Genomic DNA, 13,511 nt, shown 5'->3' on the forward strand with positions numbered 1-13,511 from the left:
AATGTGGCGCTTTGTGACTAGCAAGTTGCCGCGACCGCGTCACCACAGTCGCAAGGAATCCAAACCGGCTGGACTTCTTGCAAATGTGGTGTCGCGGTCGCAGTAACTTGCTGGTTGCAAAGGAGCCAGATTTATTTACGCTACTGCGATGTTCACACCGTGACACAGCGATCTTTGGATACACGACCGCCTAGTCCTAGCCATATTTATATAGCAGCAACATATGCCACAGCGCTTTTCTACTGTGGAGGGACCAAAAGTGTGAATTATACAGAATCGAAAATCAGACAAATGGAGAGATGTCCCTGCCCATAAAACCTTACAATCTAAGGGGGGATTCACACGAGCGTGTATTCGGTCCGTGCGGGCCGCGTGGTTTTCACGCGGCACGCATGGACCAATACAAGTCTATGGGGCAGTACAGACAGTCCGTGCTTTTTGCGCAGCGTTTGTCTGCTGCGCAAAAAGCGCGACAGGTTCAATAACTCTGCGTATTTCGCGCATCACGCACCCATTGAAGTCAATGGGTGCGTGAAAACCACGCAGGTTGCACGGAAGCACTTCCGTGCGAACTGCGTGTTTGCGCAACAGCTGTCAAAAGGATGAATGTAAACAGAAAAGCACCACGTGCTTTTCTGTTTCCGAACATCCAAACGGAGTGTCTTTGCGATGAGCGAAGCCGGACAAGCGAACCGAACTTCACCGGGTTCGGCCGAACTCGTTTTGGCCGAACCCGGCAAAAAAATTATCGGTACGCGACGTCAGGAGATAGTCACTGTCCATGGTGCTGAAAGAGTTAAACTGTTTCAGCACCATGGACAGTGACTTCCGATCCCAATAAACATGAACCTGTAAAAAAAAACGAAGTTCTGACTTACCGATAACTCCCGGCGTCTTCCTCCAGTCTGACCTCCCGGGATGACAATTCAGTCCAAGTGACAGCTCCAGCCAATCACAGGCCAAGCACAGGCTGCAGCGGTCACATGGACTGGCGCGTCATCCAGGGAGGTGGGGCCCAATGTCGAGAGGCGCGTCACCAAGGACGCGTCACCAAGGACGCGTCACCAAGGCAACGGCCGGGAAGTTCTCGGTAAGTACGAACTTTTTCTTTTTTTTCAACAGGTTTTTCGATATTCTGTTCGGCATTCACTGTCGAGGGTGCTGAAAGAGTTAGCTCTTTCAGCACCTTGGACAGTGACGGGCGTCGACTAGCCTCATCTCTATGATGGCGGCTGCGCGAAAATCACGCAGCCGCGCATCAGACACGCATGACACACGCATGACACACGCAGCTGTGTATCTGCCCTAAATGTACTGGAAGGAGTGACACAATAGGTTAATGGCGCTCTGTATAACAAACCCCTTCTCGGCAACAGGAATATCAAAAAAGCTGCATGAGCCAGTTACCCTAAGCCAACACAATAATGGGATGCAACAAAGGCGTAAGGTCCCATTCACATAAGGTTTTTGCCCTATGTTTGTACTTTGGTAAAGCTCCCGATGTACATGTTAAATGTGTCCAGAGGGCTCCATTAGCCTGACGAAGGCCAAAGGGGTGTACTATTGGCCTCCGTCAGGCTGTTATACAGCAGTCATAGACTATGCTATACCAGTAGAATCCTGAAAAAAGTATCCCACGCATTATACGTTTTTTTAACATGAAAGTCTATGCGTGTGTTTAACGTATACATCATGAAAAGCTGTTGAGAAGCTCATGACGTATATGGTAAACGGAAGCCGTAACAGCCTATGCGTGACGTATGCCACTGAGTCCATCTAATGTATACGTTGGGAGCTTTTCCAGGCATATATGCCAAACTTAGGTGGAAAAAATGCCACGTGATTAGGGCGTAAGTTGAGGACATAGCAGTCTGAATTTCTTGGACCAGGTCAGGTTGTGTATGGCCCATGGAATATGGCTGTAAACTAACTAAAGTTATGTGACATAGGACTCCTTGAAGAAACGAGTTTTCAAGGTACGCCTAAAACTGGGAATGTTAGGAGCAAGTCTAATGGCCCAGGACAATGCTTCTAGGGGAGAACACCGCCGTATATAGAGTCCGATAGAGCGTGACATATTTTTTGTATGAAAATCAGAGGCATACGGAGGAGGTACAGTATGGGCCCATATAATCACTGGAAGGGCCAACTTTGATATTGTTGCCTTTTTATATCCATAGACTAGAATTTAAAAACATGACTAATACAAAAATATCTGGGATTCCATGTGCCACGAATATATAACTACAGACTGTCAGTCAGGATTTTCTAATTCTGTTTTTAAAGAATTTTAATATTTAAAAAATGAGTTTAATAAAAGCCGTCTTTACAGCTCTTCCCCGCTGGTTCTTCAGAGAAAGCTGCACAAAGCAGATGATTGATTTTTATAATGAGCATTATAAAACTGTTCATAGGATACAATCACTTATGATCAGTACGTCAGCTGAAATTGAATTTTAATGGTTTTTCCCATCACATAAATTGATGGCATATCGCTAGGATGACTGCCCCGACCACCTTCAAAGTTTTTCCCTGCACAGCGGCTCTCCTGGCCACCAGATGAAAAACAGTGAAGGTGCCACGGCACTAAACCAGTAATGTGGCCCCTTCAATCTCAGGTTCAGTGGTGGTCACTGTAGTTGGTTGGACCCCCAGCAATTAGAAAGTAATCACTTTCTTTGATGGGAATAACCTTTCAACCCCTCCTGCTGATTATTCAAAGCTGATCTCGTTTAACGGGAAAAGGGCAATACTGTTTTGAACGAACAGCTGCAGAGGGAGCCCACCAAAGGCTCTAGCTAGAGACGCGATCTTGGTCTTGTTTCTAAGCCAAGAGTCTAGAACGAGCTAAAGCGTGTTGAAGAGCAGAAGAAGGGCCAGTGGGTGACGTGCTGACCACAGTCCAGGGAGAGGTGGAGGATCTGTGATCATCCCCCTGTTCCTGTATGGCTTCAGGTGACCCCAGGTAAGGGGTTACAAACTTTTGTTCAGGTTACCAAACCCTTATATATCAGAGATCATACTTGCTTTTTGATTCACCCATATGTGGGGGGGGGGGGGGGTCTTTTTTTTTAATCACTTCTGTGCACCTAGTTAGGTTGTTATTCACACGACCGAGTGTCAAATCTTTTGTCACGGCTGATTTGCACCTGTGCAAAACCCAATTTCACGGATCCCTCATAGACTTGAGTCTATTGAGGGATCCGGGAAAACGGGCAAAAATAGCACATGTTCTATTTTTTTCCGGGACGTTCACACGGTCCGTTAAAAAAACGGCCGTGTGAATAGCCCCATGAACATGCATTAATTTTAATGCAACCGTGTGACGGCCATTAAAAAAAACAGCCGTCACACTTTCCCTGTCGCCTGAATAAGCCCTACCTCCAAAACCAGGCCAAATAAGCCAAAAGAAAACAGTGTTTAGAAAACAATAAAAAAAACAATGGCAGAACCGCTGTTTTCTCTTCAACTCGCTTCCCAAAAACAGGAATAAAAAGTAATCAAAAAGTTGTATGTACATACCGCAAAGTGGTACAAAAGAAAACTGCAAATCATCCCGCAAAAAACAAACACTCAAGCAGCTCTGTCGTTGGAAAAATAAAAATGTTATGGGTTTTGGAAAGCGGCTACACAAACACAAATTATTCTGTAAAAATAACTATTTTTATTGTGCAAAAGTAGTAAAACATAATAAAAACTATAAAAAATAAACATAATAAAAACGATATAAATTTGGTATCTCCATAATCAGAACCACCCGTAGAATAACGTTATGTCCTTTATGCCGATAGACACCTTAAAAATAAATTCCCAAAGCAATAGCGAAATTGCTGGGATATTTTTTCCATCCCCCCCAAAATATACTAATTATAATTATATATTATATGTGTCCCAAAATGGATCCTATAAAAACTACAACTCATCCCACAAAACACAGGGTCCATGATTACGGGAACGGTCGTATGCATGGGGGCTAAGGGAATTTTCCGTTTTTTTCCTGCTCAAAGCCATAGTGGTTTTTTATTTTTAACTCCTTAGTGACCAGCCTATTTTAGGCGTTCATGACCAAGTTATTTTTTTTGTTTTTCCATCGTTGCATTCAAAGAGCTTTATTTTTCAGTCAACATGGCTGTATGAGGACTTGTTTTTTGCGGGACAAATTGTAGTTTTAATGGCACCATTTTGGGTACTTATAATTTATTGATTACTTTTCTTAGCTTTTTGGGGATTGTAAGGAAAAAAAAACCCAGAAATGTCATCATTCTTTTTTCTGTCATAAATTTGCGCCTTTTACCAAGTGGTAAAAGTGTGAGTAATGAAGTCCAGAGACTTCAAGGATGGGGCTGCCTGCAAATGGGGACACCATTGAAGTGTATGGAGAATGTGGCAGCTGAGAATAGGTGATTGGCGGACACGGGACCCCTGTTCTACCGATAGATGATTGTCCCAGATGTCCCGCATGTATCAGACATTTATAGTATATCTTGTAAAAAGACGGATAGATAGATAGATAGATAGATAGATAGATAGATAGATAGATAGATAGATAGATAGATAGATAGATAGATAGATAGATAGATAGATAGATAGATAGATAGATGATAGATAGATAGATAGATAGATAGATAGATAGATAGATAGATAGATAGATAGATAGATAGATAGATAGATAGATAGATAATATATAAACTGTACCTCCTGTAGTGAAAACACGCAGTGAGACTTTCTATAAGTTTCTGTAGATGTAATTGAAACTGTTTAAATAAAGCTAGTACAAAAAAAAACAGCAGGGACACCTAACAGCTGAGCAGTAACGGCTGCCGTGGTAACGGTAGAGACAACACTGATGAGCGGAGCTTCTGTGTACTGAGCCCAGGAGAGTCCCCGACACCCGCACACACTGCACAGTCACTGCTGTAATTACTTCTCAGTATGAAGAACATGAATCCTACTGAAAGTATCTATAACCTCATCCCCACAGAAGAGGTGAAAACATCCAAACCACCCAGGTGAGTGGTATCCATGAGATAGATAGACAGACAGACAGACAGACAGACAGACAGACAGAGAGAGAGAGATATAGATAGATAGATAGATAGATAGATAGATAGATAGATAGATAGATAGATAGATAGATAGATAGATAGATAAAATCCATGTAAATAATGAAGAGGTCCCTTTAATCATTGCCGCGAATCGGACCCCCACCGATCCAATATTGAGGTCTTATCCGGATGATAGGTCATCAGTTTCAAATACCATTTGCTCTGTATCACACTAAAATAATTAAAACAATGTACATTATTTTATTCTACATATTTATTCTTCCATTCAGATATATTTCAACATTCAGGGATTCTGTGAAGGTCGAGAAGAACAAAAATAAAATGGACCACAAAACCATGGGTCCCCCCAAAGTAGAGGTGCCGTCTCCTAAAGAATTTCTACAGAAGCACACAAAGGAAGCCTCACTGGCGCACAGTAAGTCACTTTATGTCTGCCGGTACAGGGAGTCTTGCGGCACACGGGTACAGATGTGTCCACTCTTAACTGTTCTTGAATTGCGTTAAGTTATACAATTTGTCATAATACCAATTCAATACAATCCCGCGCCATCCAGTAAAAAAAGTATACATTGACGTATCCGTTCTTTTTAACATTGGAGTCTATAGATCACGGATGGCTGACATATGCGCTGAGTCATCTGTCGCTGGTATACGTTTTTAATTGAACATCTCGCGCCACATGTCTCGGGATATGTTGGGTTTAGGCTCTTTTTACATCTGCGTCTGACAAAAATGCAGAAACCCAATGGAATTTATTCAAGTCAATGAGTTCCGACGGGCGCAGTCTGTCGGGTGGATCTGGAGGCTCAGTTTTTTTGTTGCTCTGCTCCTATGACAGAGCAGAACAATGAAAACCTGTACGCAGATGTGAACAGATCCTTAAAGATACGTTAACCCCTTGGCCACATGCAATGTAACTATACATAACTACACGTGAGTATGGAGCGGGCTCACAGGCTGAGATCGCTCCATACTCAGCAGGTTTTCAGCTGTAACGTACAGCCAAAACTTCACTGCGACGGCCAGGATCAGAGGTAACAAAGCCATTAGAAAAAGAGGGTGAGGCCCCCTCCAACAGCCAATCCACAAGCGTGCAATCGCAGGGTGCCAAAGGGCAGTTTATTGTGCAAGCGATCCAACGATCGCTCATCCAAGCCCCCTAGGGGGACTAATAAAAAAGTAAGAAAAACTGTTAAATATCCCCCCAAATTTTTTAAATTAACATAATTGGTCTCGCCGCATCTGTAAAAGTCGGAATTATTATTATAAAGTTATTTAACCCACACAGTCAACGTAATAAAAAATAAAACCTTAGCTCCCAAAAAAAATGAAATAAAAAGTGATGAAAAGGTTACATGTGCCCCAAAATGGTACCAATAAAAACTAAAGGTCGCCCCACAAAAAAAACAAGTGCTCACACTGCGCTCAATTGACCGAAAAATTTAAAAAATTGGCTTTTGGAAGGCGGGAGGAGAAAATTTAAATGTAAAAGAAAATGGGCTGCCAAGGGTTAAGGGAGGACACATCTGTATATTGGACTCTATCTCTTAGTTTCATTATTTTCCATTGTTCCCATACTGATAGGTCAAAGTGAAGGGTTAAAGGGGTTGTCTAGGATTAGGAAAATGAATCGGCTTTCTTCCAGAAACTGTCACTTTTGTCCATGGACTAGGATTAGTATTAAGAGTCCAGTAGTTCCAGTGAATGGGGTTGAGCTGCAATACCAGACACAGCCTAGGAACGAGAGTGGCGCTGTTTATGGTAAAAAGCAGGCACTTTTTTCTAATCCTAGACAGCCCCTTTAAAATCACTCATCCTTCACTGGAGCGCCATTGCTTTTTCATTTAGTTTTTTCACTGGGGAACAGTACAAGAATGTGAACCTATCATTTCAATTGTAGACACTCTCTTACATATACACTATCAGTAAATGTGGGCGTTATGTCACCTATCAAACTGGAAAAAGTACTCTGCATACCACATGGCACATATGTCGGTTCCCCGCTCTTCCATATGCCCTCCTGCTCATTCAGACGAGAAGGCTTAAATGACACTCATATGACTTTATAAGCTTTGACTATAGTCATGTGCTTGTGTCATGGGGCGTTGGTACTATTGAATGGCGGATAGGACTTAGGGAGGGAAGAGGAGTGCGGTTGTTGTTATAAGTTTTGAAGCTCAAAGTATAATAAAAAGTTGCATCACTTGTCATCGTACAAATATTAAATAGGACCAGAAATCCCCTGTAATGTAAAATAGAGCCGGTACCATTCATGCCATTACTAAGATGATTTACTCTCTTGTTAGAGAGCGCTTTAAATGATTCCACAGGTAGACCGCCCCGATGCTTGGCAGAAGAGAAGCGCCCCCCAGTACCACACAGGACCGAGCAGCCAATCATGGGAGTACAAACCAGCAAAAGTTTCATCACAACCAACGTAGCCGAAGCGGTTATGGCTGTGCCGAAGAAACCGCAGCCCAACTATGTGGACACCAAAAAGGGGGATAAATATCTCCTGGAAACCTCTGGACTTGTTCCTAAATACATCAAAAAGAAGGTAATATTGCGGCGTAAGTCGCACCGGCTCTTAACATAACAGGAAAGAGTGCATAATTTATACACTGCATTACTAACTGGCCGGTATCAATCATCTCTAGTGACAGGTGCCTTATACTTGCTAAGCACTCCCACCGATGTATACGTTATTATGCAATCTCCACGTGACATGCCTAATGTATATGATATAGTGTGCTCTAAACATGTCAAATGCCGATTCTGAATGGCTCTAATTTTAGTATAAGAAGTATATGAACCGTCTCCTGGTTGATCTTTTAGTTTAATATTCAGTCCGTGGGGAAGCAAAAATATAATTCAGCATCAGTCGAAGATCCATATGTCAACTCCAACTGTCCAAGTATCTTTATAAAAGACGCCGCCATTATCTGATGATTATATTCTATTATATTCTGATAGACATTGATGGCATAATGCAAGGATAAATGCAAGCTTTAGGGTATGTTCACACGCACTAATTACGGACACAATTCGGGCGTTTTTGCCCCTAATTACGTCCAAAAAATGCGCCTCGATAGCGTTGACAAACATCTGCCCATTGAAAGCAATGGGCTGACGTTTGTCTGTTCACACGAGTCGTATATTTACGCGCCACTGTTAAATGACGGCGCGTAAATAGACGCCCGCGTCAAAGAAGTGACCTGTCACTTCTTTGGGCGTAATTGGAGCCGTTATTCATTGACTCCAATGAAAAGCAGCGCCAATTACGTCCGTAATGGACGCGGCGTTCAAGCGCCTGCACATGCCGTTACGGCTGAAATTACGGGGATGTTTCCTCCTGAAAACATCCCCGTAATTTCAGCCGTTACTGACACTGCCGTGTGAACATACCCTTAAAGAGAAACTGTCACCCGGTCATATAAGTTGAACTGGTTAACTGACCTGAATAGCGCTGTCTCCCTGATTCCAGCGCTGTTTTTCTTTTTTTTCCTGGACCCACCCCCCCCCCCCCCCACTGTTCCAGAGACATGGCCCACTGTTATGTTGGCTCCCTCTATGCTAATTTGCTGTAGTTAGTCAACGGGGTGGAGCTAGCTTCCGTGCCTCTGATGCTGACCAATCAATGTAAACAGCTTACTCTATCAGCAGTTGAACCCCCACCGATCGCCAGAACAGGGATTCCCTGTCCCCGTTACTTCCTGCTTGGCAGTCTCCATCACTTCCGTAGACTTTGAATGGAGCGGCAGGGCGCATGCTCGATCGTTGCTCCATTCAACTCTTCCTGGCAAGCAGACTTGCGGCTGAAGGGAACCAGGGGACACGGGACCCTCGTTCTAGCGATCGGTGGGGGCCTCAGCAGTCGGATCGCCACCAATATAACAGTTATCACCTATCATGAGGAAACAATAAGATGGTAACATTAAAGGATAGTCCTTTAGTTTGGAGATTCACATGATCTTAAAAGACATTTGCTCAGATAATTCTTGATGTTTAAATGAACATCCACCAGCAGTCATTCTAATGTGTTCTGCCAACAGGTTTTCCCATAGAAAGAGGATTTTCTTAAATTGGCCGTAGAACCAGACAAAAAATTTGTATAGTTGTAATCCTCTTTATAAAAATTGAATGTGCCTCATAAGTGGAGATTCACCATCACTGTTGTATGGGATATGGATGGATAATGTACGGGCGTCACATTATTTTTTTCATGTTTTTTTACTCTTAAGGATTATGGTTCTACTCCTGAGTATTTAGCCAAGAGAAATGAAGATGTACGGAGAGCTCAAGAAGATTATGATGCCTATGTGAAAGAACGACTTAGGATGGGAGCCATGAAGCAACTCTCTGAAGATGAGAGGCAGTGCGTACTCCAGGTTAGGATTTTTTATGTCAAATAACAGCATTATTGTGACGTGAACTCAATGTTTGCCTACGAGAAAAAGGGTCGCCCACGACCTTGCGATTATTGCAAACAATAAGACCTTTCCCATAGGAAAACATTGATGTCATATTAATGCAACGATTTTATCAAAAGTTCTTGCTCTAGTGTTATCATACATAAACCCTCAAACCCATAAGCAGCTGGATTTTTATTTTTTGTTATTTTTATTTTTCCTATCATTATTAAAAGCGGGCCAAAGACATTAGACTTTGTTTGGTATATCCAATCCATTTCAAAGGGATCTGCTTGAACCTAAAGTCTGCAATGCCTAGCAGATCCTTGGCTGAAGGCTACTGGTGGGGAAAAACAAGAGCATCATACATTTTATGCTTCCGACCCTCTTAGAATAGGCCATCAATGTGTGATTATTGGGGGTCTGACCACCGGTCCCGTCACCGATCAGCAGAAATAAAGGGCTTTCATCCATGTGGCTTTTTCTGGTACTGCAGCACAGCCTTTTTCATTCGAATTGGCCTGATATTCACTACCAGACACAGCCGTGGATGGCGCTGTGCGACATACTGAAGTGAAGGGGCTGCAATTCTGCAGCAAGCACTGTGACCCCTTGGTTCTGTTGGTGGTCTGTTTGGGCTAATAGAGTCAGACCCACAATGATCACACATCTTTAATTGGGGATGTTGGAGCAGGTTCGCTGTGTTTTGTCTGAGCTCATGATAACCTACAATGGACCTTAAGGCATCAGCATCTTTACTGACCCTCCATCACATTGCGTATGCTTGAGTTGAGTTAAATTCAGTCTGGTCATATCATTATGGTGTGATCTGTTTGCTATATGCACCGCAAGTTTACAGTTTTGTGCGGTCAACTAAGACTTAGATCCTAATTGAACTGTCTTCTTTATATTTTCTAGGGAATTAAGAAAAATTGGGATCAGCTCCACCATGAGTTTCAGGGCCTCTCAGTTGTGATTGATACACCCCCCAAAAAAGCGCACAAGGAGGCGCTGGAAGCAGAAATGAGACAGCTGGAGCGAGATATTGACATGATTGAAAGACACAGGATCATCTACATCGCTAATAACTAAATAACCCTTCGATGCACAGTCAACATAGGAGAGACCAGACTTTCTAGTGGAAGATAATAAATTGTAACTTTTAATGTGGCCATTGTTATTTATTCTTTTTTTTTATCTTTGCGCTTGCTTAAAAAGTGTACTAAACTATACCTATGTAGGCTCTGTGCCGTTATGAGCCCTGACGGCAGGACAACTGTCCTGTACTGTAATCATATTTTCAGTACGGGACAGTAGTTCCACGGAGAGGCAGGGACTCCTAGCGTCGTACATAACTATGATGCTAGGAGCCTGGCTCCCTGCACGGAGTTCGGTCCGGGACTTCCGGCCGAAATACGTCCGTCCATTACGGACGTTAATGTGCTCGTGTGAACCCAGCCTAAGAATGGTAAACCAGAGCTCTCTGCTGTCTTGACATAGTGGATCTAGTTATGGCCATTGTGAAAGGGACAAAGAGTCTGGTGACATCGGAATTAATAACCTCGGTGACTGACATACACTATATGGACAAAAGTATTGGGTTACACCTGGATTGACGGGTAGGTTTTGTGTAGGAAAATGGTAGAAAATTGACCACTGAATGGAACTTGCAGAAATCCATGCAACTGCTGCAGAAACAATCAGATTAATGGAACTGCTTTTCAGTGACTGCCTCCTTACAATCAAACCAGACTCGGTGGTTAAAAGTGTTGTCCAGTCCCCAAAAAATTGATGGCCTATCCTCAGGATACCCAAAAGGAAAGGACTCCACAGAACTGGACCCAAAGTGGGTGCACGCCTCAACAGGACCTGGTCCGCAGTCCTAGATACTGGACAAGACAATAGACATAGAAGCTATTTTCTTTGGCAGTGCTGCCTCTGTGTCTATTGTCTTGTCCGATATCCTCAGGATAGGCCATCAATATTTGATCAGTCAGGGTCCAACTCCCGTCACCCCCACCGATCAGCTGTTTCGAAGGGGCCGCAATGTACGAGAGCTGCTTCTTCATTTCCTTAGCTACTTACACTGTGAATTGCTGACACACTTGTAGCGGCGGGTCACAGTATTACAGCCTTCTTACATTGAAGTGAATGGGCTGTAAGGCCTCATTTACACGAGCGTATTATACGCGCGTGCGACGCGCGTGCTTTTCACGCGTGTCGTACGCACCTATAATAGTCTATGGGGCTGTTTAGACGATGGGTGAATTTTGCGCTGCGTGAGTGCGTTGCGTAAAACTCACGACATGTTCTATATTCTTGCGTTTTTCACGCAACACGCACCCATTGACTTCAATGGGTGCGTGAAAACAACGCATGCCACACGGACGGTCCTGCGTTGCATGCGCGAAAATCACGCAAGAGCTGTCAAAAGGATGAATGTAAACAGAAAAGCACCACGTGCTTTTCTGGTTACAAACATCCAAACGGAGTGTCAAATTAGAGATGAGCGCACCGAACTTCACCGGGTTCGGCCGAACTCGTTTTGACCGAACCCGGCAAAAAATGTTCGGGTACGCGACGTCAGGAGACAGTCACTGCCCACGGTGCTCAAAGACTTAAACTGTTTCAGCACCCTGGACAGTGACTTTCGATCACAATATACATATACGTGTAAAAAAAAACAGAAGTTCGGACTTACCGATAAGTCCCGGCTCCTTCCTCCAGTCCGACCTCCCGGGATGACAATTAAGGCCAAGTGACAGCTGCAGCCAATCACAGGCCAAGCACAGGCTGCAGCCAATCACAGGCTGCAGCGGTCTCATGGCCTGCCGCGTCATCCTGGGAGGTGGGGCCGGATGACAAGAGAGGGACGCGTCACCAAGGCAACGGCCGGGAGACCGGACTGGAGGAAGCAGGCAGTTCATGGTAAGTTTGAAAGTCTTTTTTTATTCACAGGTTGGTGTATATTGTGATCGGCAGTCACTGTCGAGGGTGCTGAAAGAGTTACTGCCGATCAGTTAGCTCTTTCAGCACCTTGGACAGTGACGGGCGTTGACTAGCCTCATCTCTATGATGGCGGCTGCGCGAAAATCACGCAGCCGCGCATCATACACGGATGACACACGGAGCTGTCAATTGCCTTTTGCGCACGCAAAACGCAGCGTTTTTTTGCGCGCGCAAAACGCACACGCTCGTGTAAATGAGGCCTAATACTGTGAACTGCCGCTACAAGTGTGTCGGCGATTCACAATACGAGCAGATAAGGAATGAAGGGGAAGCGGCGCTCGTACGAGTGCCACAGCCCCTTCAAAATGGAGTCAGACCCCAACCGTTTAGATACTGATGGCCTATCCTAATGATAGACCGTCAAAACCTGCCCGTTAATCCAGGTGCTTCACTAGATGTACGGCTCTGGTGCAGATAAACAATAAAGATAAACAATAAAGCTCATAGGGAAGGACTGAATGAAGCAAATATTTTGGTTCAAAATGGAACTATCAAACCTAGGTTAGCAGTCAATGACCTTAGGCCTTGTTCACACAGTGCCGATTTGCTGCATAATTTTTGCATGCATTTTTTAAGCCAAAACCAGAATTGGATCCAGGAGAGCAGACCTATAAAGCCTTTCTTTTATATATTTCTTCTGTTTAGGTTCTATTCCTGGTTTTGTCTTAAAAAATTAATTAAAAATCTGCAGTAAATCTGCACTGTGTGAACAAGGCTTTAGGCCGGGTTCCCACGGGACGGATACGCTGTGTAAAAACCACTTAGCGTATGCGACCTGGAACCCGCGGGGGCTTTCCATCCGAAAAATGCGTAATTAAGCACACACACTTACCACCTCCGGCCTCCCTGGATGACTTTTCAGGCCATGTAATGCTTCAGACTGTGATTGGCTGCAGCGGTCACATGGGATGCAACGTCATCCCAGGAGGCCGGACTGCAGGAAGAAGGAGAGCGTTCTGGGTAAGTATGATTTCTTTATTTCTTCCGGCGTTGAGATTTTTGCGGCGTAACTGCTGCGATTACGCGT

At 44.0% G+C, this 13,511-nt stretch overlaps 1 protein-coding gene across 1 annotated transcript; it reads left to right on the forward strand.

Moving 5' to 3' along the window:
* The first annotated feature begins 4,784 nt into the window (after positions 1-4,784).
* On the forward strand, positions 4,785-10,645 carry ENKUR (enkurin, TRPC channel interacting protein). The gene is made up of 5 exons (XM_075827532.1): positions 4,785-5,009; positions 5,336-5,481; positions 7,373-7,623; positions 9,308-9,454; positions 10,394-10,645. Exons 1-5 carry the CDS (start codon positions 4,933-4,935, stop codon positions 10,565-10,567), a joined length of 795 nt encoding a protein of 264 aa, XP_075683647.1. The 5' UTR covers positions 4,785-4,932; the 3' UTR covers positions 10,568-10,645.
* The last annotated feature ends 2,866 nt before the right edge of the window (positions 10,646-13,511 follow it).

The sequence above is a fragment of the Rhinoderma darwinii genome, chromosome 5, assembly GCF_050947455.1.
Source record: "Rhinoderma darwinii isolate aRhiDar2 chromosome 5, aRhiDar2.hap1, whole genome shotgun sequence".
NCBI lineage: Eukaryota > Metazoa > Chordata > Amphibia > Anura > Rhinodermatidae > Rhinoderma > Rhinoderma darwinii.